This window comes from Chrysoperla carnea, chromosome X, assembly GCF_905475395.1.
Source record: "Chrysoperla carnea chromosome X, inChrCarn1.1, whole genome shotgun sequence".
NCBI lineage: Eukaryota > Metazoa > Arthropoda > Insecta > Neuroptera > Chrysopidae > Chrysoperla > Chrysoperla carnea.
In genome coordinates, this window is record NC_058342.1 from 1,057,250 (window position 1) to 1,080,546 (window position 23,297).

The following is a 23,297-nucleotide window of genomic DNA, read 5'->3' on the forward strand; positions in this document are numbered from 1 at the left end:
TCATAGCTCTTTACCGTTCTTTTCTAATTCCTTGAACACGTTAATCAGACGGTCCTTAGTTCTCACTATTATGGCAATATCGTCCGCATATGCTCATATTTGGGTGGTCTTGTTGAAGATGGTTCCTCTCTGGTCAATGGGTTGTATTGCTTTATGCAGTGCTATGATAAACAGCTTAGTGGACAGCCCATCTCCTTGCTTAGCTCCGGACGATATGTTGAATGGCTCGCTCAGACTATTGTCGACTTTCACCTTCGCTCTTGAGTTGGACATTGTCATCATAGCTAAATTGATCAGTTTAGGTGTTACATCAATGTCTATGAGTGCGCTTTTGTGTTTTGAGCGTATCAGGCTGTCAAATGCTTGTTTGTAATCAACGAATAGGATATGCAGGTCGATTTCATACTCATAGCTTTTCTCTAATATCTGTCTCACAACAAAAAGTTGGTCAGTGGTGCCCTTAGATTCCCGAAATCCACATTGATACTCACCAATTTTGGTATTTGCTATAGTCTTGATTCTATCATTAAGTATGGTTATGAGTACTTTGTAGGCCGTGTTTAACAGTGTTATGCCTCTATAGTTATCAAATATGGTCTTGTCGCCTTTTTGTATGGGGTAAATGATTCCAGTTTTTTCAGGCATCGGGAATTCTTTCCTGCGTCCATATATCCTCTATTATTTCTTGCATCACTTCTTCTAATTGATTTCCTGCATATTTGATAAGTTCCGAAATAATGTTGTCTTCACCTGGCGCTCTGTTGTTTCTGAGTCTCTGTTTGCTTTCCGGACTACACAGGTAGTAGGGATTGCATCGTACTCATTCTCTCCAATTGTTGCGGTTTCGTCAATGGTAACATCTGGTGAGTTGTCTTTGTTCAGGAGCCCTTTGAAATGCAGCGCCCATCGCTCCACCGTTTTGGCTTCGTCGGTAAGTATTGCCCCAGTTTCGCTTCTACAGCCTGCAATCTTTGGTTGAAATTCTTTCCGGACTTTCTTGATGGCTGCATAAAATTTCCTGTCCCCACCTTTTTGGTTAAAATTTTTAATATCCCGTATCTCTTTATTTAGGCTTTCTCTTTTCTTCTTCCTCAGAATCTTGGATTCTCTTCTCATATCACTATAAGCTTCTCTGTTACCTCGAGTGTTTCTGTTAATCAGGATTTCTCTGGCTTTATTCGTCTGTCTGATCATTTCTTGGCATTACTCATCAAACCAGCTTCCATTGCGTTCCTTCTTTTCTTCACCGAGGATTTCCCTTGCTTCATCAATAACAGCATTTTAAGTTTTGTGCCATTTTTCTTCTATGTTATTACTCCCAGATAGGTTAAGCTTTTGTTCAAAGGCATCCTGATATGCTGCAAGGACGTTGTTGTTTTTTTTGAGCTTATTTGTGTCCCATTTTGTCTTCTTGTTTTTCTTGAGTGTCTGTAATGTGGATAGTTTTTCTCTTAATACAGTTTTCACAAAATAGTGAACGGAGTCACAGTTTTGGCCACGGTATACTCTGATGTCCATTATTGAAGAGTAGTGTCTTTTGAAAACTAGCACATGATCGATTTGGTTGACCGCATTTCCACCGGGCATCATCCACGTTCCTAAGTGTATGTTCTTATGCTGGAATGACGTACTCCTGATGAAGAGTTTGTTACGGGACGGGAACTCAGATACGTAGTCGCCATTAACACTATTAAAATCATGTAATGTGAACGGGCCTGCCACATTAGTCTGGTTTTCCAGTTTCCCGATTTTTGCGTTGAAATCACCCATCACTAAGATTAGATCATACCTCGGGATCTGGGATACAACTTCATCAGGTGTCTCGTAGAAGTTTTCTTTGTCTTCGTCTCGTTTTTCAGCAGTGGGAGCGTGACCTTACACAATTGAGACATTCCGAAATTTACCTTTAATGCTGATTTTACAGATCCGATCATTTACGGTTTGGTATTCAAGTACACAATCCCTCACTGTCTTGTTGATCAGAAATCCAGTGCCCAACTGACCGGTCTGTGAGTCGGATCCACTGAAGACGACACTGAAGTCCTTCTTGTCGATTGTCTCTTGTCCTTTCCATCTGATTTCTTGCAAGGCTACTAAGTCTAGTTTGTATTTGAGCATTTCGACAGCTACCTCCTTCATCTTGCCAGGTTGTAGTATGGTTCTGACGTTCCAGGTACCAAGATGTAAATCCGATGCAGTTAATTCCTTCCGTTGTCCATTATTCAAGTCCAAATTGAGTTTTCCGAGCTGCCAATGAGATCCAGTCTGTTTCATCCAAGGCTTTTATTTTGGATTCACAGACGCGTTAGATAGAAGTCCGTTTTACGTGATCGGGGAGCTAACCCAATGCACAACCCTCCTCTTTTATCCAGGCTTGGGACTGGGAGAAGCACTTACTCGAGAGCAACTTCCCGCGGAGTTCAATGTAGGTGATTCTTGATAAACAATTGGTATGGCTTCAGGCCATCTTGAGAAACGATCCACTATTGTAAGACAATAGCGATAGCCTTCCGATGGTAACATGATTTCAATATCTATGTGAATGTGATTAAATCTCAATGAAGGTAAAGCGAATGTGCCGATCGGCTATTCGCGACAATCGGTATTCATTGATGGCCAAACGTAGCGTGATGTCACATTCTTCGTCGCAGACCTTATTCCGGGATAAACAGTTAATGTATCAAGTCGAATGCTTGTTTTCTGAACGACTTTCTTAAAAAATTGTCGAGCATTTGCTGTCAAAAGTCGCAATAAACTGAGTCATCCGTGCCAGGGATGAGAATCAATTTAAATCGGAGTGACGATGAGTCGTTCAGATATTTTCGAAGTTCCGCATCGTTACGCTGTGACTGCGAGTTCTTTATAGTCAATTGCATCTGAAATTTTGTCGATTCTTGATTCTGCCACGATGTTTTTTTTTACCTGATATAGGCCCAATGTTTGTCGTAAATTGTACAATGAAATCAAGGTGTCGCATTTGTCTAGGTGAACACTCTGAATTACGGCGTTCAAATGCGAAAGTAATTGGCTTATGATCCGTATATATAATAAATATTCGCGCTTCTACCATATGTCGAAAATGCTTGATGGCAAGATAGATGGGCAATAATTCGCGATCATAAGCAAAGTAATTGTGTTCTGTCACTCTTCGTTTTTTTGCAAATAATTCCAACAGGTCCAACCGCGAAATAAGATGCGTCGGTGAAAACTGCTAGCGATGCGTTAGGTATTCTAATCTCTAGTATTGTAATCTGTCCGATTCTAATCTGTGATGATGGTATCGCACACTCTGTTTATATAGTTACAATCCATGGTTATCGTATCGTCTAGCAAATTCTAGAAATGTCATGTATGTTCTGTATTCTGTTGTATATATTTTACTATAAAACGATATTGTTTGTTTCTTTTTCGAATTATATGGATTACATTTGTTCATAATGGAGTACTATGTGTGTGTTAGTTGTTAACACCCTAGCACGTTAAAAAAGAATTCATTAAAATCGGTATTGTTTCACCACTTTTCCACTTTCGCCACTTTTTTCCGGTTTATTAATTGAACTTAATCACAAAAAATAACTATAAAAATAAAAATATTGGTAATCATAAAAATAAACCCAATAAGCCAGTTGAGTCCAATAAATTTCACGCGGTATCAAATACAGTTGTCGCTTTGAGCTCTTCGATATTGGCAAACCATGAATAGTTAGTTTCAAAAACAATAAAACAAATTAATTCAGGTTACTTATTTAATTATTGTATATTTTATATGTATACAAGTGAAACGTTTTCCAAAATGCTTCATCATATTGTCTCTTCAATCGCCTTTTCGTTTGACTTGACAATTCTCTAAATTTTTTCCTTGACGACATATCCTGGTATATAAAACATATTTTTAAATTATGAAAATTCATATATTCCTATCCATACCTTAAATTTAATTTTAGATTCTTTCCATAAATCCTTATTATTGGATAAATACACTTTGTTGGATTTTCCGCCAACTTCTTGAATTGAGTGGACTGAATCTACTACTATTTTAAATAGATGACGATTGTCCAACATAAATAAATAGGTTTTGTTGATGTAATTAAATGTTAATACAAATTCATTAAATAAGTTAGTGGCACTTACCCGTTGAAACTTGATCCCATGTGGTACGAGTCCTGGACCGGAGGAAAAAATTTTGGGATACCAGGATAAGGAATCGCACTTCACAACTTTGCAATAAGGACCCGTTTTAACGACAGAATTATAAGAACGTTCAATAAACACCAACTTTTACAATGATTTTATTATAGATCTAAATAACTTTGCTTTTGCGGTAACGTTACGGAACGATATTAAATATTAGCAAAAAAAAGGGACTTGGTCGTCACGCTTTCAAAAAAAAACTACTACTAATCACTACCAAAATATCTTATTATTACATAAATGTTTACGGCTTGTATGTAACATTTATGTACAAAAAAAATAAAATATAGTCTGTCTACACAAAACATGATGCGACGCCATAAAATAAAATAAATAAATTTGGAAACTCTATATAACGGCTAAATGCGGCCTCAACATCCCCCCCACCCTGAAATATTGTTTCAGAAATCAAGCAAACCAAGTTTACCAAATTTTAATGTAAAGGGGACATAAAGGGACATATATAGGAAACTAAAATGCTAAACCATAAGGTTCTAAAATAAAAAAATCAAATTCTAATTAAGTGAATATTATATTAAACTAAAATAATGCTACTCTACTGAAATACGTAAAAAAAAGGGTCTATAAAGGTTATTGTGAGGGAAGCGGGCAAACTTTAACCGTGGGCCTTTTGAACAGCCCTTGTTTGGTTCGAACGGAGACAACTCTAATTACACCGTCTTTACTAGGGAAGATTTCTTCGATAACACCAAGAGGCCACCCTAAAGGCGGAATGCCATCTTGCTTTAAAATGACAATCATACCAGGTACGATTGGAACAGAGGGGGTGTTCCATTTTTCCCTGACTTGCAAGGTTGTTAGATATTCCAATCTCCAGCGATGCCAATAGTCTTGAACCATTCTATCAATCAATTGAAAACGATCCAGCCGATTGATTGGTTCAGCACTTAAATCTGGTGCGGGAATATTTTGGAGCGGAGTTAGCGTCAAAAAATGGGCCGGAGTCAACGCGGTGGGTGCGGTTGGATCAGAACTAAGAACGCATAGCGGACGTGAGTTAAGTAATGCTTCAATTTGAGCTAACAACGTTGTTAATTCTTCATAAGACAATAGTTGGGAATTGAGACCTTTATATAATTGGGTTTTTACGGAGCGCACGTTGCGCTCCTAAATACCTCCGAAGTGCGGAGCGTTTGGTACGTTGAATTTCCAAGCTATTTTCCTTGAGGCGACCTCATCTCCAATAAGTTCATTGTACTCTTTGGATATTACAAGTTTGTACAACTCGTCTAAATTCGATTTAGCTCCCACGAAATTCGTACCTTGATCGGAATAAAGGCAGGCGCATAAACCACGGCGAGATAAAAACCTTTTGAAGGCTTGTAAAAAATGTTGCGTTGACAATGAACTTACTAGCTCTAAATGCACAGCTTTAACGCTTAGGCAAACGAAAAGGCAAATATAAGCCTTTGCGACAGTGTACCACGTTTACGGTGAAGAGTGATACTTACAGGTCCTAAATAGTCAACTCCAGTGTGAAGAAAGGGTTTAGCTTGCTGAATTCTATAAGCTGGCAGGTCGGCCATCAAAGGAAATGTAGGTTTGGGTTTAAATTTATAACAATAGTTGCAAGATTGGATACGATTACGAATCACTCCACGACCCGCCATGATCCAATATTTTTGGCGGATAAGTGCAGAAACTAAGTATGGTCCAGTATGTAAATTCTTACGATGATAGTAATCTATTAAGAGGTTTACTAGCGGATCCTTCTTTGGTAAAAGCAAGGGATGCTGCTGATCATAAGTGAGTTCAGCTGAGTTTGACAAACGACCCCCCACCCTGAGAAGGCCATCCCTCAAAAAAGGTCTGAGTTTTCGTAAATAAGGAGAGCATTCCTTATTAGAAGCTAAAAGTGACATATCTTCCTCGAAATGTACCCTTTGTACTACTCTAATCATTGTTAGCTCAGCCTTTTCCAATTGTTCAGCGAGTATATAATTTTGTCGCGGTAAAATACGAAGAAATCGCAATACGTTTATAGTAGCCCGAATTAGTTTCCACCATGTTGAAATTCGGGTCACTAATAGATATAGTGAATTTGCTCCTTTATCAACAAGCGGAAGCGCTATTAACTTTTGTTCAATAGTGGTCGAACTTACACCACTATCAAATGGTTGAATAGGCCATTGATCTCTGTAATTAGATAACCAAGATGGCCCAGTTAACCAGAGCGGGTGTTCTAATAATTCGGAAGGAGTTAAACCACGTGAAATGCAATCAGCGGGGTTAGATTGGCTATCAATATGGAACCAATTTTCTTTGGAAACCAACTGCGTGACCTTTGTAACGCGATTTGCCACAAATGTCGCCCATCTTGAAGGAGAAGAATTTAGCCAACTTAAAACTACGGTGCTATCAGAAAATGCAAGTAGGTCGATTATAGGAATCCGGGATTTATATGTATCTAATACAAAATGAACTAATTTTGAAACTAAATGTGCGGCGCATAATTCTAGTCTGGGAATAGAAATTGTTTTTGTTGGCGAGACTTTCGATTTAGAACACAGCAATGTGACTTTGATTTGTTTGTTTGGAGTTAAGGTTTGGAGGTAAACTACTCCCCCATAGGCCTTTTCACTGGCATCAGCGAAAGCTACTAAAATTGTGGGACTATTTTTGAAAACAGACACATGTCGCGGAACTTGAAAATTATTCAACAACGATAGTTCATCAATGAATAATAACCATTTTTTTAATATGTTAGGCGGTGGCGTATCATCCCATTGAAGTGCAAGACTCCATAAATCTTTAATAATTAATTTAGCGTAAAGAATAACGGGAGATAAAAGACCTAAAGGATCATAACAGCGTGCAATGGTGGATAAAATTATGCGTTTTGAACAGGTTTGTCTAGTTGAGTTAACCTGAAATGATAAAATATCTGCATGCGGGTTCCATTGAAGGCCAAGCACCTTCAATGTATCACTTTCAAATTGTAGCAGGTCAACAAGATGAATTTGCGGTGGAATAATGTCGAGAAGTTGTTTACTATTAGAGGACCACTTGACCAATTCAAATCCTCCTGATTTAAACAAACCCACCGATTCCTCATACAACAATTTGGCATCATCAATACTATCGACACTAGAGACAAGGTCGTCTATGTATAGATCTCTTAAAACAACTTGTGCAGCATTCGGATATGTTTTGGATTCATCTTTAGCCAATTGTTGGACAACTCTTAGAGCCAAATAAGGAGATGATTTGATTCCAAATGAAACTGTGTTCAATTGAAGTTTTGTAACTAGTCTCTCAGGTGAGAAACGCCATAGTCGTCTTTGATAACGTCTATGCGATTCATCAACAATAATTTGTCTGTACATTTGTCGTATGTCTGCACACATAGCAATGGAAAATAAGCGAAAATTCAATAATATAGTGCGAATATCTATTTGCAATTTTGGTCCCGCATATAAAATGTCATTTAAAGATAATGAAGAAGTACTTTTCATACTGGCATCGAAAACTACGTGAACTGGTGTTGATGAACTAGCTTTGAATATGGGATGATGAGGTATATAATAGGTCGTTGAGTCGGAATCGTTTTCTTCGACTATACTCATGTGACCTTGATTTAGATAATCTTGAATAATTTTGTCGTATTCAAGTTTTAACTCAGGAGAAGCCTTTAGTCTCCGTTCCAATGAAAGATATCGTTTATAGGCAAATGAATATGAATCACCTAAATTTGAAGGGTGATTTTTAAAGGGCAATGATACAATATATCTCCCAGTAGGATCTCTATCAACCGTTGAAACGAATAAATTTTCGCAATATTCATCTTCAGGGTCCATTGCCACAGATACTGAGACCTCTTCTAATTCCCAAAAACGTTTTAAAATATTTTCTATGGGTGGTTCATCCATTGTAGTGCAAAAGATCTGAGTTTGATCGGTTGAAGACAAAAGAGGTGCGCAACCCATAACTACATAGCCTAAGCTACTCTCAACTGCAATAGGTGATGATTTGGAGGTGGTTACTCTACCAGTGTAAAACAAATGCGGGAATAATTGAGCACCAATTATTCCGTCTATAGGACCCGGTTGATGGTATTTTTCATCTGCAAGGGGTAAATTTTTAAAACAGGACATGGATTCCGTGTTTATTGGTGACGTTGGTAATTGATTCGTTATTTTGTTGACTACTAAGACATTTATATTGTATGATTTTAAGGGATCATATCGCGAGAAAAATGTTAAGTTTGATTGTCCATGGGCTGGGTTGGAATTTGATCCGATTCCACTAATTGAATTGTAAACTTTGGACATTGGTAGTCCAAGGCGTTTGCGACAATTTGTGGTTAATAAATGAGCTTGAGATGCACTATCCAAAATAAAACGAGCTTGTTGCTTTTCTCCATTACAATCTTGAATATAAACAATAGCGGTAGCTAAGAGCACTGTTGAGTTTTGTTGAGGACTATTACACGATGTCGTTGAGCACAAACTATGCGAGGGCGAAATACTTTCTAAACTATGGTTTTCTTTCGGCGGTGATTTTGACTCAACGGCAATAGGTCCAGTTTGCGGTATTGTAACCCTAGTTTGGTCAAAATGCAATAATGAATGATGTTTCCAGTTGCAAGTTGAACAAGTTGATTTTGAATTACAATTTGCTATAAGGTGACGATCGCTTAAGCAATTCAAACATAAATGTTTTTGAATGGCGCAAGTGTATCTTTCCTTTGGGGAAAGCCTTGTAAATTGGCTACAACGGTAAACTATATTGTGGTCAGTCTGATGGCACATTGGGCATTTGTTATTTGATGAGCCATTTTTAATCATAAATGAAGACATGGTTTTGGACTTATTGTGGCTAGCGTTATTAATTTGGCTGGATTTAATGCTATTAGCATAAGTAACATGAGGACGTGAGCGCGATAAAATTTTAGTTTGTTCTTTCACAAACTCAATAATATCTTCGTAATTTGGGATAGAATCTTTTCTTTTACAATTTTCGAACAAACGTGATGTTTCGGGATCAAGTTTAGATAAAGCTAAATAAGAAAAAATGAAATTTGATAAATTAGGGATATCTAATTTTTGTAGGGCAACTACAGCGGTATCAAATTTTTCGACGAATGAATTGAGCTGGGACTCAGAGTTTAATGATTTAAATTCAAAAATTTGTTTCAGATAAGAGCTAGCTAGTACGCGTTTCTCCTGGTATTTATCAGTAAGTGATTTCCAAATTATTGGATAATTTTCGGAAATTGGAGGTATTCCAGAACAAATATTTAAGGCGTTTCCTTTTAGCTGTCCAATTAGATAATGTATTCTATCCGTGTCATTTAATTCACAATTATCATGAATCATGCTTTTGTAACACTGGTAAAAGATGGGCCACTGAGAAATATCCCCTGAAAATGTAGGCAATTCTAATTTAGGAAGTCGCGGTAAAGATCTATGGGGTTGTGAATTTTGTATTGTCGATGAGGCTGCCTTTTCTCTATCAGCTACTTGCCTAGCTACAAAGCGAATATGATCACGTAGGTCCTCGAAACTGTTTAAAGATTGGTAATCAGGAACAAAAGTTTTGTCTAGTTTTAATTCAAGGAGGTTTATGGAATCGATTGTTTCCGTAAATAATAAACTGGTTTGCTCGAACCCCTCGTATTTAATTTTGAAAATACGAAGATTTTCTGAAGTTGCAATATTATTGCTTGCATCGTAGATACCTTGAATTCGACGAAAAAGATTCTCCTTTTTTGCCGTTAAAACTCTCAACTGTTGTTCAGTTGCCATTATGATAGCCGTTAACAATTAATTTGTAATAACAAACAATGAATAAAGATACAAAAAAAAATTTCTAAAATGTTCCAAAAAAATCCCAACAAATGAATTTAAGTATTGTTTAAACAATTCTTGAATGTTCAATAGATGTTTATTGAATGTTCAATAAATGTAGCGAAGCAAATTCAAATGAGTTTAGAAAGCTAAATGAAATTCAAACTATTTCAATAAATGATTGCTATGGCGAAGCAGCAATTTTGTTTGAGACAAACTATAATAAAGTACGAAATAATTTTTAAATTTTATTTTCTATTTTCGAAATTAATAAGTTAATTAAATAATCTTGATTCGCAAAATGGTTTTAATTATTATCTCGAATTTAATTATAAAAGTAAATAAAACTATTTAAAGCGGTTTCAAAACTAAAAAAAAAAAAAAAAACAAAATATCAATGGCGATTTCAAAACTACAATAACAAAATTTATGGCGGTTACTACTAAACTAACAAAACAAAATTGAAAAGGTTTTCCATCCGGTTCGTATGGACCAAATATATGTTGGATTTTCCGCCAACTTCTTGAATTGAGTAGACTGAATCTACTACTATTTTAAATAGATGACGATTGTCCAACATAAATAAATAGGTTTTGTTATTGTAATTAAATGTTAATACAAATTCATTAAATAAGTTAGTGGAACTTACCCGTTGAAACTGGATCCCATGTGGTACGAGTCCTGGACCGGAGGAAAAAATTTTGGGATACCAGGATAAGGAATCGCACTTCACAACTTTGCAATAAGGACCCGTTTTAACGAGAGAATTATAAGAACGTTCAATAAACACCAACTTTTACAATGATTTTATTATAGATCTAAATAACTTTGCTTTTGCGGTAACGTTACGGAACGATATTAAATATTAGCAAAAAAAAGGGACTTGGTCGTCACGCTTTCAAAAAAAAAACTACTACTAATCACTACCAAAATATCTTATTATTATATAAATGTTTACGGCTTGTATGTAACATTTATGTACAAAAAAAATAAAATATAGTCTGTCTACACAAAACATGATGCGACGCCATAAAATAAAATAAATAAATTTGGAAACTCTATATAACGGCTAACTGCGGCCTCAACACACTTCGATAATTAAAAATTTAATTTATCAAATACTTTTTTAATCTTAAAAAAAAAACTTGCTTGAAAAATGTAAATGAAAGATGCATTAAATTTTAGGTTATAAATAGAAACATAGACATGGATAGACATCCGATAGAGTATTATAATTTTTTGTTAAGAAACAATATTTATGTAGAATATATGGGCATGCGTCCAATTTATTTCGATTTTCAGAAGTATTAAGTAAGACAAGATATTTGTCAATATTTAGTTTACGCCTGTATGTAACATATTACATCAAAATATAGTCGAATAGACCATGATGTAGATATCGTGTGCATGATTAAATGCAAACAACAATAATAAGTAATAATAATAAATAAGTGGATAAACTAATTAAAAAAATTCATAGAGTTGAAAAAATTGCATTCGTGTCTAAAACTCGAATAGCCTAATTGGTAGGGCGCTTGACATGAATCCAAGAAGTCCATGTGTACCAAGTGATGACCTCCTGCTTGCAATCAATGTACTACACATACACAACATCTCCCCCCTTATACAATTAATTCCCCAATGTATTGATCGTATAATTTCAATTACATAAGAACTTTCAACAATGTGAATAAATCATTATTTTAATGATACAATTTTTTCCATATTCTCAATTCTAGTTTGATAAAATAAAATTTAAATAAAATCCTTATATTTTTCAGGCCTATTAATGGCCCTCCCACATCTTGTCATTTTTGGTTCCTCTGATACGGTTCGATCTCCATCCGTTTCACTGTTTTAACCCCGCTCCACATCTAAACCCCTACCTTCCTTCTCATTTTTTAACAAATCCTCAACTCTATTATCACCCTCCCCACTAGTCTCCTCCTGAGTGAGACTTTTTTTTTTGAATTTTTGATTTGAATTTCTTCTGACTACTTTGCAATTTCCATTCCTCACTATAAATGATCGCGGAGTCGAACTTTTTCAATGATTTTACCCGGAACCAAAATGTCATCTTTTTGAATCGCAACCTTATCATTTTTATTAAGTGTCGGTCTAAATTTAGCCGTTCTGTCATAACCTGTTTTATACTGTTGCTGTGTTTTGTTTAATTTATTCGCGATATTACAATCTATCTTTGGTTTTAGGTTTTTGCCCAAATTTGGTAATTTAGTTCTTAGCTTTCTGTTCATCAGCATTTCTGCTGGTGATAAATTGATTATTGGAATACGTGTCGATCTATACTCCAATAGTGCACTATACAACCCATTATGGTTCTTCCCACATTTAAAAAAAATCCTTTTAATTATATCCACAGCCTTTTCCGCTAACCCATTTGACTTTGGGTAATCAGGGCTGGACGTTGTTATTTGAAAATTCCACCTTTTTGAAATTCTGTTATCTCACCGATAAAAATGCCATATTATCAGCGATCACTATTTTTGGTATTCTATGTACACTAAATATGGCCATTAATTTAGAGATAACGTGATGTTTTCTTTTCAATTGATCTAATTTCAATCCACTTTGAATAGTAATCCATGACTACCAAAAATCTTTTTGATTATGTGTCAGAATATCTACCCCTATTTTTTGGAATGGTAAGTCTGGCAATGGATGTGGAATCAATGGTTCCTTAACATTAGAAACATGATGTTTCTTACAAATTTTACATTTTTTATAACATTTTCTATATCCTGATTTATCCCCGGCTAATAAATTATTTGCCTAGCTCTTGTTTTAACAATCCCAAAATGACCTTCATTATGTAGCCATTCTATGATTTTCATTCTCAAATTCTCAAATCATTTAAGTATATTATATTATTCTTTACAGTGATATCATTTTTTAAATTTACAAAATGTTTAACTTCAAAATGTTTTATTTGACAATGTATTTGGTATCGAGTGCCATTCTTCCTTATATAAATTTAATACTATTTTCAATGTTTCATCTGATTCTGTATTTTCCCTGATAGCATGCTCATTAACAATCTCCAATTTTTCTATCATATGAATTGTTCCTTCCTATTTAATTTCCCCTTCCTTATTACTTATTACTTTCTTTTAGAAAATTCCTCGAAAATAAATCAGCTATGAACATTTATTTCCTTATCTGGTAGGTATTGAACGTTTATATCATACTGTAATAGTTTTAACTTAATTTTTAAAAGCCTATCAGATGCTACTTTTTCGAATTCTTTCTCATTTATTGCCACAAGAGGTTTGTGGTCTGTGAGTATCTTTATCTTCTGCCCAAAAATATAATTATGAAACATTTTACAACTGAATAAAATACTTAGCATTTCCTTTTCAATTTGCGCATAACCTTTTTCAGTTTCAATTAAACTACGAGACGCAAATGATACCGGTTTCCCATTTTGAATTAAACAGCATCCTAGCCCGTTTTTGCTTGCATCACACTGTATTACAATTTCTGATTTTGGATCAAAATTACACAAAATAGGCGGTTTTGTTACTATTTCTTTTAACATGTTAAACGTCTGTTCGTGTTTTTCGGTCCATAACCACACTGATTGTTTTTTTAATAATTCTCTTAAATTATTAGTTAGTTCTGCCAAATAAGGAATGAAATCCCTCAAATACTTAAACATACCCAATATGCTTTGAAGTTCTTTTCGGTTTTTAGGTGATTCTAATTTTATTATTGCACTTATTCTTTCTTCATCTTGCCTTACTCCCTCAACACTAAATACATGATCCAGGTATTTATTACTCTGTTGCTTATATTGCAACTTATTTTTATTGAATTTGACATTCAGTGATCGTGCTCTTTTTAATAGTGCTTTCACTGCTATGTCATGTTCTTCTAGTGTTTCAGTTGCAATTAAAATATCATCAAAATAAATTATTACGTTTTTAATGTCTCAAAAATTCTTTACTACAATCTTTTGAAAGATTTCTGGAGCGCACGCTACACCAAACGGTAATCGTAAAAATTTATAATATCCATGTGGGATACTGAAGGTACACAGATCACTAGACTGATCTGTTAGTGGGATGTGCCAAAATCCATCGTTTAAATCAAAAACCTAGTAATATTTTTTATGTGATAATTTTGAACGTATTTCATTGAACGTGGGAATTAAGAAATATTCCCTTTTAATTACTTTACTTAGATGATGGGGATCCAAACAAATCCTTAATGATTTGTCAGCTTTTTTAACAATAACTATATTACTAGCCCATTCTTTTGGCTGATCTACAGGTGCAATGATTTTTTCTTTTACAAATTTATTTAATGATATTTGTCTTTAAATTTTCCTAATCCTTCAAAAACATCAATATTATTTTCAATAAACAAATTTCTAATATTTTGTTCAGTTATCACAGGTTTATTTACTTCAGTTATTTCTGTAATTATATCCCTTTTAAATAGTTTTAATGCAATACAACCAGGCATACCTAATATAGGCACTGCTTTGAAATTTACAACAATAAACTTTAAGTATTTTGTAAGCCCATTAATTGAGCATTTTAAATTAATTTTACCAATGGGATTAACTTTCTACGCACCATAACTGAGCAAAATAGTGTTACATGTTCTAACTTTTAAATTTTTAACATTTGTTATATCATTTATAGATATTAAATTTTACTATACTATTTTCTAATCTAATATTTTCAAACCATTTTGTATTTGATTTTTCTTTGCCATCTGTTTTATCCACTGCATCCACTTCAATTGAACCCACCAAGGCAGATTCTTCAGAACTATCACTATCTACATCAACGGTGTAGACTCGTTTGTTTTTACACACTACAGCAAAATGATTGAATTTGTTGCACCTCAAACATTTTTTACCATATGCAGGACAATTTCCAAACTTGTGCTTGCATTTATACTTTTTACATAACAAGTATTTTTTATTAAGCTCTTTTTTCCTTTCACTGCCATTTTTTGCTTTTACCATGTCAACTGTGTTTTCACTTTTTGTTGCATTATTTTCACCATTTTGTATTACTAGTAATTGGTTTTCATTTATTTCAAATACTTTTGCCACTTCAATGCATTTATCCAATGATATGTTGGTTTCTATTAATAATTGTGATTGTAATTTTTTGTTTTTACAACCCAATATTATTTTGTCCCTGATAAATCCATTTTCTTGCTCCTTAAATTCACAATTTTTTACTGCTTTTATTAGTTCCGTTGTAAATTGATCAATACTTTGATCACTTTTTTGATACAACGAAAAGAATTTAAATCGCTCAAATACCACATTCACATGGTCCTTGAAATGAATGTCAAATAATTCCAACATATTTGTATATTTTAGTGTTTTCATATCAACTTTGAATGTATTGTATATACACAATCCCATGCCAATAAAATTCAAAAACAACGCTATTTTCTGCTTGTCTGTTGATTCCTCCTGGCCACTAGCAATCAGATATATTTAAAAATTTAGCTTGAATATATCCCAGTTAACCGCCGTGTATCCTATCACATCCAATTTCTCTGGTTTATTTACCTCCATTTTCAAACTTATTTTCTTCGTATGTTTACAACTTAACGTACACTGAACCACGTGGTGTTTATATTCTATTTTTATTTTACTGCACTCAATGTATTAATATATTTTGTTTTATTATTTTATTTATGCAGCGCCATGTTATGTTTGATAATTAAAACACATGTTATTAAATTAAATATGATTTATTAATTAATTACCATAAACAACTATGTTGATTAATACAGATCAACTTGTTGAAAGTGTGTAGTAGTTGCTTACCAGCATGTATATTATTTGTACCAAGTGGTAACCTCCTGCTTGCAATCAATGTACTACACATACACAACAATAATAAGTTACAAATTTTCTTAGTTTTCGTTCGCGTCCACTGCGGGGTTGTCCAATGCCCTTTAGCAAATAAATTAATCTTCACGCATAATTAACGAAAAAATAAGTATCAAAATGAAACGACATAAAGCATATGCAACAATTTAAGTATAGCAAGTGAAAATTAACAATTGACTGAGTGAATTGTTGAATACTATATACAGAAAGTGCAGCGTTGAATATAACTGCTTGTATTATTTTTATAAATAAGATAGGCTTAAAAAAAGAGAAAAAAGGTATGTCGGATAAAATTTCTTTTTCCAAAATTTTGCTGATATTTTTTTGATAAAATTTTATTTTGTCCTGAAGACCTATATTAATTTAAATTTATAAGAAATATTCTTGTTCAAAGTTGTAGAGCATTCAATTTCTTCCTGATCTGTGCATTTGTTTTAACTTTACACGATATAGACATTTCTTTTGCTCATTCTAGTAGTGAAAGTACGAAAACTGAAAATATACATATCAATTGAAAACTTTGAAGTGAAATATTTCTTCAGTTAAATGCTTAGTTTTTGAGTATATCAATGCAGATTTTTCCAAAAACATGAAAACTGGAAAAAATCAAAATAGACATATCTATAATTTTAAGCTCTACAACTTTGGGACGTTCTACATACTTTTTGAGTAAATTGCAAAAAATAGGAGGGTTAACAAGTTGCCTCCCAAAATCAGCCATTTTTTAATGCGCCTATGAAAAATGTTCTGTAAGCTGGGCATAGCTGATTGTTTACCTTCTTTAATGTTTTACTATTTCGGATGGACATACATATTTTAATCGGTTGTATTGGTACGATATGATCAATTGGTACGATATGATCTCACCAATCTGACTATATGATAGTACGATACGATTTTTTTGATAAACTAGAAACCACATTTTGTGGTCCTTTATGCGAAGAAACTATCACACGGCTACATTTAGAATTTAAAATACTTACCTAATAGAATAAAATCCAACGCAAATGTAAATTTTTAACCCTCTAGAACAGTTTCCAATCTTTCTTCTTTGTTGACTAAGGACCTCTTTGATCATCTTTTATCTAACAAGGACTACAAAGCTAATTCTTTGAAAATATATAAATCGAAAGTTACTACTAACGCTGTCTTTTGCATAACTATAGTATATAAAACTATAATATAAACTGGGGGAATCATATCGTGCCATTTTGCATGATGGTTTGTAAGTACGATAATTTACCAGAATTGATTCTTCATAAAATTGCTCAAATAGTATAATTTCATTTGTTACTTAATTTAAACCAGTAAAAAGCTCAAATTTAGAGAAAACAAGTGAAAGCAAACAATTGACTGAGTTAATTGTTGAAAAACCATGTATAGACAATGTTGATTACAAAATCGTATTTTATTTGACGTCAGGTAGTTACTCTCCTTAGATAGCAACACAGAACTGATATTTCCATATAATACATACTATATAATTTGCGCCCTTAAGGGTAATCAGTGATGTTTACGAAAAAATGTCTAAATCAAAAGTGTTTTTTTAAGGTAGTACCTACACGAAAGTGATATTCCAAGAATTTCTCAAAACTCAGAATATAAAATATTTAATTCATAATACACTTGCTGTTAAAATTAGAAGATGATTTACCATGCCATACATGAGATATTAGCAATTAAAAGTGACGCAATTTGTACGTGTACATGGGAGAAGTGTATAAAAATACACAAATTTACAAATATTATATTTATTTACCAATGAATGACGTCCACCATCTCTATGAAAAACTAATATAATGTAGAATACTATATTTAGAAAATATATAAATAAAAATAAAAATTATTTACCATATAGTTTTGATAAAAAACTTAAATAAATAACTCGTTTTAGCGATGATTTTTGTGGAAAAGATATGAAGACTAATGTTAAAGGCATATGTCATAGTGTGTGTATTTATATGTATACTAGAAACAGTAGTAAGGAACTACAGTCTTTTGAAAATAATATATAGTATATGTATAATAGTCATAGCACAGTTAACGCACTGAATGATAGTATTAGTCCAAAACTTTTTGACTGGACGGTCGCGGAGGAACTACCTTAAGAGGAACAATTGTTACATTTAAACTTTTGTTCTATCTCCAACGGTATATAAAATAGGTCTCACGCTGCCAAGACCCAGTTGGCCTTTGAAGCTCGTGTACGAACTCGGCCTTATTTTTTACATCCTGAGCAAGCTATAAAAATTTCAGCAAGATAATTTTGTCCTCTTTGGAGCTATCGTGTCGACGTACAGACGAACAGACGGACAAACAACCGAAAATGGACTAATTAGGTGATTTAATGAACACATATACAAAAATTTTCTTTCTTATCATCAATATTTTTAAGCCTTACAAACTTGTGACTAAACTTAAAATATATATAATAAAAATATTAAAAATAAAAATTTATTTACGGTGTTTCCAGCTTGGTATTTGCTTGAACTTCGGTAATAGCCTCTTTTCATTCGAGTTTAACGGATTCTTAAAGAGTTTAGTTTAGTTCATATCAACTTTATTAGTTCAGTTTAAACCACGAATTAATTAATGCCTAAGCTCAATTTAATTTTTTGGATTAATTCTAGACACGTTCCTTTCAATTCTCCTACCTTTTGTTTTACTTCTCTCCACAGAATTTTTTAACACGTAAAAAATCGCTGGGAGGGCGTAGGGAGGGAGTTGTACAGGGTTTTACCCTCGAAATCGCGAACTTAGGATCTGATTATTTCGCGAACCAAAAATAATAAGCGACAAAAAATTCTACAACTTTGAGATCTCACAGTTAACATTATTCTGAGTTTGTGAACAATTTGTCGACAAGTGCTTTCATGCTAGAAATAGTGAACGGAAGCTAGCAGACAAATTTATTCTCTTATCATGAATATGCGAAACTCCCTATACATCATTATAAATTTGAAAAAACCCAAATATTATTGAAAATAATAAATTTTTATGAGTTAAAATTAAAATAATAATAAATTTTAAAAGGGTTCAAGTTTCTATAGTGGTGAAAATCCCATTTATAGGGACTGTTAGTATGGAATATCGGGAACCATGGATATGGTGATGGAAAAACCAACGTAATGATTTTCCTCCATATGGATTTTGATTAAATTGGATTAACTATATACTAAAGAAAGTTTTCTGAGAATATCAAGATTTTAAAATGGTGCAAAGATATTTTTTGGGACTTTTTAAGTTAAAATTGAAGCTAACAGACAATTTTAAAAATTCGTTAAAAAGCATTAACAGGCTATCCTTCGTAACAATTTTCAATGAAATGGATTTATTATATCCTAAAAGAGGTTTACTGAACGTTTCAAGTTTTTAACGATGCAAACCCTATTTATAGGGACTCTAAATATGAAATATCGGGATCAATAAAGATGGGGTGGAAAAATCAACTTAATGATTTTCATCCCTCACAATTTTGATTTTATTTGGTTAATGATATACTAAGGAAATTCTCTGAGCATATTAAGACTTTAAAGGGTGCAAAGATATTTTTCGGGACTCTTTAATTAAGTTAAAACTGAAGCTAGCAGCCAATTTAAAAAATTTGTTAAAAAGCATTCATAGATTTTCTAAACAAGTTTAATTCATCCTATTTCTGTTTTCACAAAAATATATTTGTTTGGTATTGGTGCTATAATTTTCTAAGTTTTAAAAAGCGAAATATAATTTCTAGGCTGATTTTCAACCGTGTATAATTACGAAAATAATTTAACGGAAAATGTTACCACTCACCTTAGCTTTTGTCGAATACCATGTCAACCATGTGGGTACTATAATGAGCAAGGATAATTAATTGGATTGAAGGAGAATAATCGGGTTTACTCTAAGCGGTGTAACTATATTTTAAGCGGTGTAACTATGAAATTATGATTTTATATTTGCGATGATTTTATCAAGCGGATATATCTATGTGGTTTTACTAACTGAACTATTGCTACTCAACTAACAAAAAAAAAAAAAAAAAAAAAAAAAAAAATATTATTCAAAAAACAAAAATTTGCAATTTGGACTTATATAATTACTGATCGATAAATTTTTTGTTTATCTATTTTTGCAATTTTGCATATAGAGGTCCATCATCCATTCCCCCGCCCCTGAAAGGTTGTTTCAGAATCGGGTTACAAATTCCAAGGAAAATAAACGTCTACATTCTAATTATAATTCTAACCATTGGAATATTTTTTAATACTCCAACTAAGTAATAAATTAACTCTATGTAATATTGTAGAAAATAAAACAAATGGAAAAATTAAAAATGAAGGGATTCTATTCTAAATAAATAACTTAAGGTAAAATATCTAAATCCATAAATTATTTTATTGGGTGGGTAAAGGACATACCTTTACCAGTGGCCGACCAGGTAATAACTCTATGATACGCCCTAAGGGCAATTTCAACATTTCAAAGGGGGGGGGGGGTAAATTTTTAAACTGTTTATCTATTTTTGCAATTCTGCATATAGGGGTCCAATATCATCCAATATTTGTTTGTTTATAATTTATTTGTTTCTTAATAAATAATATTATTTTTAATAAATAAATAATAAATTTTAAATTTTTATTAGAATTTGGTTAAATAATAAAATATTATTGATCGAATTTTTTTAAGTTAAGGTGCCCTAATTTAATCTATTAATCCATTTTAATGAAAATTGTTACGGAAAATAGTCCATGAGTGCCTTTTAAGAAATTTTCATGCATCCCCATATTCCATATTTAGAGTCCCTATTAAAAGGGTTTGCACCGTTAAAAAAACTTGAAACGTTCAGTAAACCTTTTTTTGGTAAATAATCAATCCATTTTAATAAAAATTATTAAGGAGGAAAGCCTATATATGCTTTTCAGTTTTAACTTAAAGAGTCCTGAAAAATACCTTTGCAACCTTTAATAATCTTGATATGCTCAGAAATCTTTCTTTAGTATATAATTAATCAAATAAAATCAAAATCGTTAGGTAGGAAAGTCATTAAGTTGGTTTTTCCACCTCCATCTCCATGTTTCCCAATACTCCATACATAAAACCCTATAAATTGGGATTTTCACTCTTTTAGGGACCTTAACCTTTTTAAAATTTATTATAATTTAGTATTAACTCATAAAAATTTATTATTTTCAATAATATTTGGGTTTTTTTAAATTTATAATGATTTACAGGGAGTTTCATATATTTATGAGAGGAGAATAAATTTGTCTGCTAACTTCTGCTTTATAGGAAAATATTTGTCATGCTTTTAACTAATGAATAATAGTTTTCCATATTAATTTTAAGAAAATTATCTTGTTAAATAATAAAGCATACCTTTAAAAACACTTTTATGATACCTTTAAACACAATATAGGATTTATGTTATAAACGAAAACTTTAACAGATCAAATCTTTAAAGTTAACACCGACAGAGTACATGCGCTAAGCAATGGCTCTAAATAAGAGATGTTAGTGACATGTGCTGAAGCTTCGGTACGCGTTGAGTTAGTTATAAATTGAAAGAAGACTTTGAGTTGTAAGACATACTTTTGCAATTTGATATAACATGTATAATGCCTCCTCTTTAGAGGCATTCCTTAACGCATGTACTCTGTCATACTCGTGCTACGTCTATGGCTAGATGTTATTAACGATTAACATACAAATTATTAAAATATGTACCTTTAAAGTATATGTAAAATGTACAATAATTGATACGTGAATGGTTTATTAATGTAAACATTATTCTGAATTCAATCCACGTTAACAAACTGACAAAACTGAATCGTTTTAGTCGCACTTGATTTCATCTCTTATGTCATAATTGATCAAAAGCATCTAGTTACCATTAAATATTATTTTAGTACACAACAGTCTCTTCATTTTAGTAAGCAACATGCTGGTATTAGCTTTGGTAATCTGCCCACTTGTATTTCGTATATCCATCGTATTCCGAATAACAATTTCCATTGAATAATCGAATAACCATTTCCACTGTGTAATCAAAAAGCTTATCCATTTGTAAAAAGTTGTAATTCAATGCATAGGCGTCCCTAAGATCAAACTATTGGGTACACCAATAGTAAAAAAAATGGATACTTAGTTGAAGAAAAAGTTGTAGTTAAATAAACACGTTATAAAACGCGTTAAGTATTTAATTATGGATATCAAACAACAAAAGTATAACAACAACAATAAAAAAATTAGCCTCTTCTTAAAATTATAATGAAAATAATAATAATAATAAAAATGCCATGCTTAAAAATTATAATAATTAATAAAAATAAAAAAAAAATCAACCTTTTCATAAAATGTTAAAATCTAACAAAAATTATAAATAAAAAACAGTCTAAATTAGTCTTTTTTTAAAACTGTAATATTAATAAATAGTTAATAAGTATAAAAATAGAGATTTTTTTTAAATTATAATAAAAAAATCTGCCCATCTTAATGCAAATCGATTCATCTAACATGCATACTAGCAAATTTTTCGATCAACATATCGAGTCCTACATCTTACATCAGCTCAGCTGTCTTTTCTCTTTCAATAGCCATCAAAGTTAATCCTGCTAGCCTATCCTCTCCCATTTTACTCCTTAGATAGGCTTTTAGACGTCTAAGTGGCGAAAATGACCTTTCAGCCGTTGCTGTGGTAATTGGCCAGGAAAGACTAATCTCAAAAAAATGTAGTATGTATGGAAGACTTAAGTCATATTTTAAAAATAGACCAGCATATTTGAATAGTGACGGTTTTTCAATGGTGTCTTTGATAAAGTTGGTAATTGCAAAGGATCTATATATTTTATGAATTCATTTGGTAATTTGCCATTTAATTCATAAAATTTATCTAATGTCATGATTTTTTTTCATCAATAGGTTTTTCTATCTCTAATTTTCTATTTCTATAATGTTTATTTTAATTTTCGAGTAACCGTTTCTGAAAATGGGCGGTTTAGGTTGGTTATGCAAGCGTCTAGTCCAGCATAGAAAATATTAACTTTCAAATCCTCTGTACTTGACGTTTCATAAAACGCAGTGTTAGGGTTGGCTTCTAATTTCTTTGGAACTTTTATCCTTCTTTGCACCTTTGGAGAGCTGATATTAAATCCCTCTACTTTTATTCCCTTCAAACATTTGCTTGGTCTCATTCCAAAATTTATTAAATTCTATTTCATTCGTTTTATCAGTAAAACAATCCACTAATGTTTTTACTTTTGGAAAGAGTATGGCTCTGTTGAAATTTTCCTTTTGATGTGATATAAAAACTTTAGACAAAATATAAATTTCAAATTTATTTAAGCACGCCATCAGCATCCCCTGCCACTTTGACGTTGACATTATGGTCTGAAATTCTATCTAACGTTTTTAAAATTTCTATAAAATTTTCT

The 23,297-nt window shown here is 32.6% G+C and overlaps 1 protein-coding gene across 1 annotated transcript; it reads right to left on the bottom strand.

Moving 5' to 3' along the window:
* Nucleotides 1–4,670: 4,670 nt before the first annotated feature.
* Nucleotides 4,671–9,959, bottom strand: LOC123302284. The gene is made up of 4 exons (XM_044885151.1): nucleotides 9,848–9,959; nucleotides 9,124–9,211; nucleotides 6,093–8,754; nucleotides 4,671–4,685 (listed from the first exon to the last, which is right to left on the bottom strand). Exons 1-4 carry the CDS (start codon nucleotides 9,957–9,959, stop codon nucleotides 4,671–4,673), a joined length of 2,877 nt encoding a protein of 958 aa, XP_044741086.1.
* Nucleotides 9,960–23,297: the final 13,338 nt, after the last annotated feature.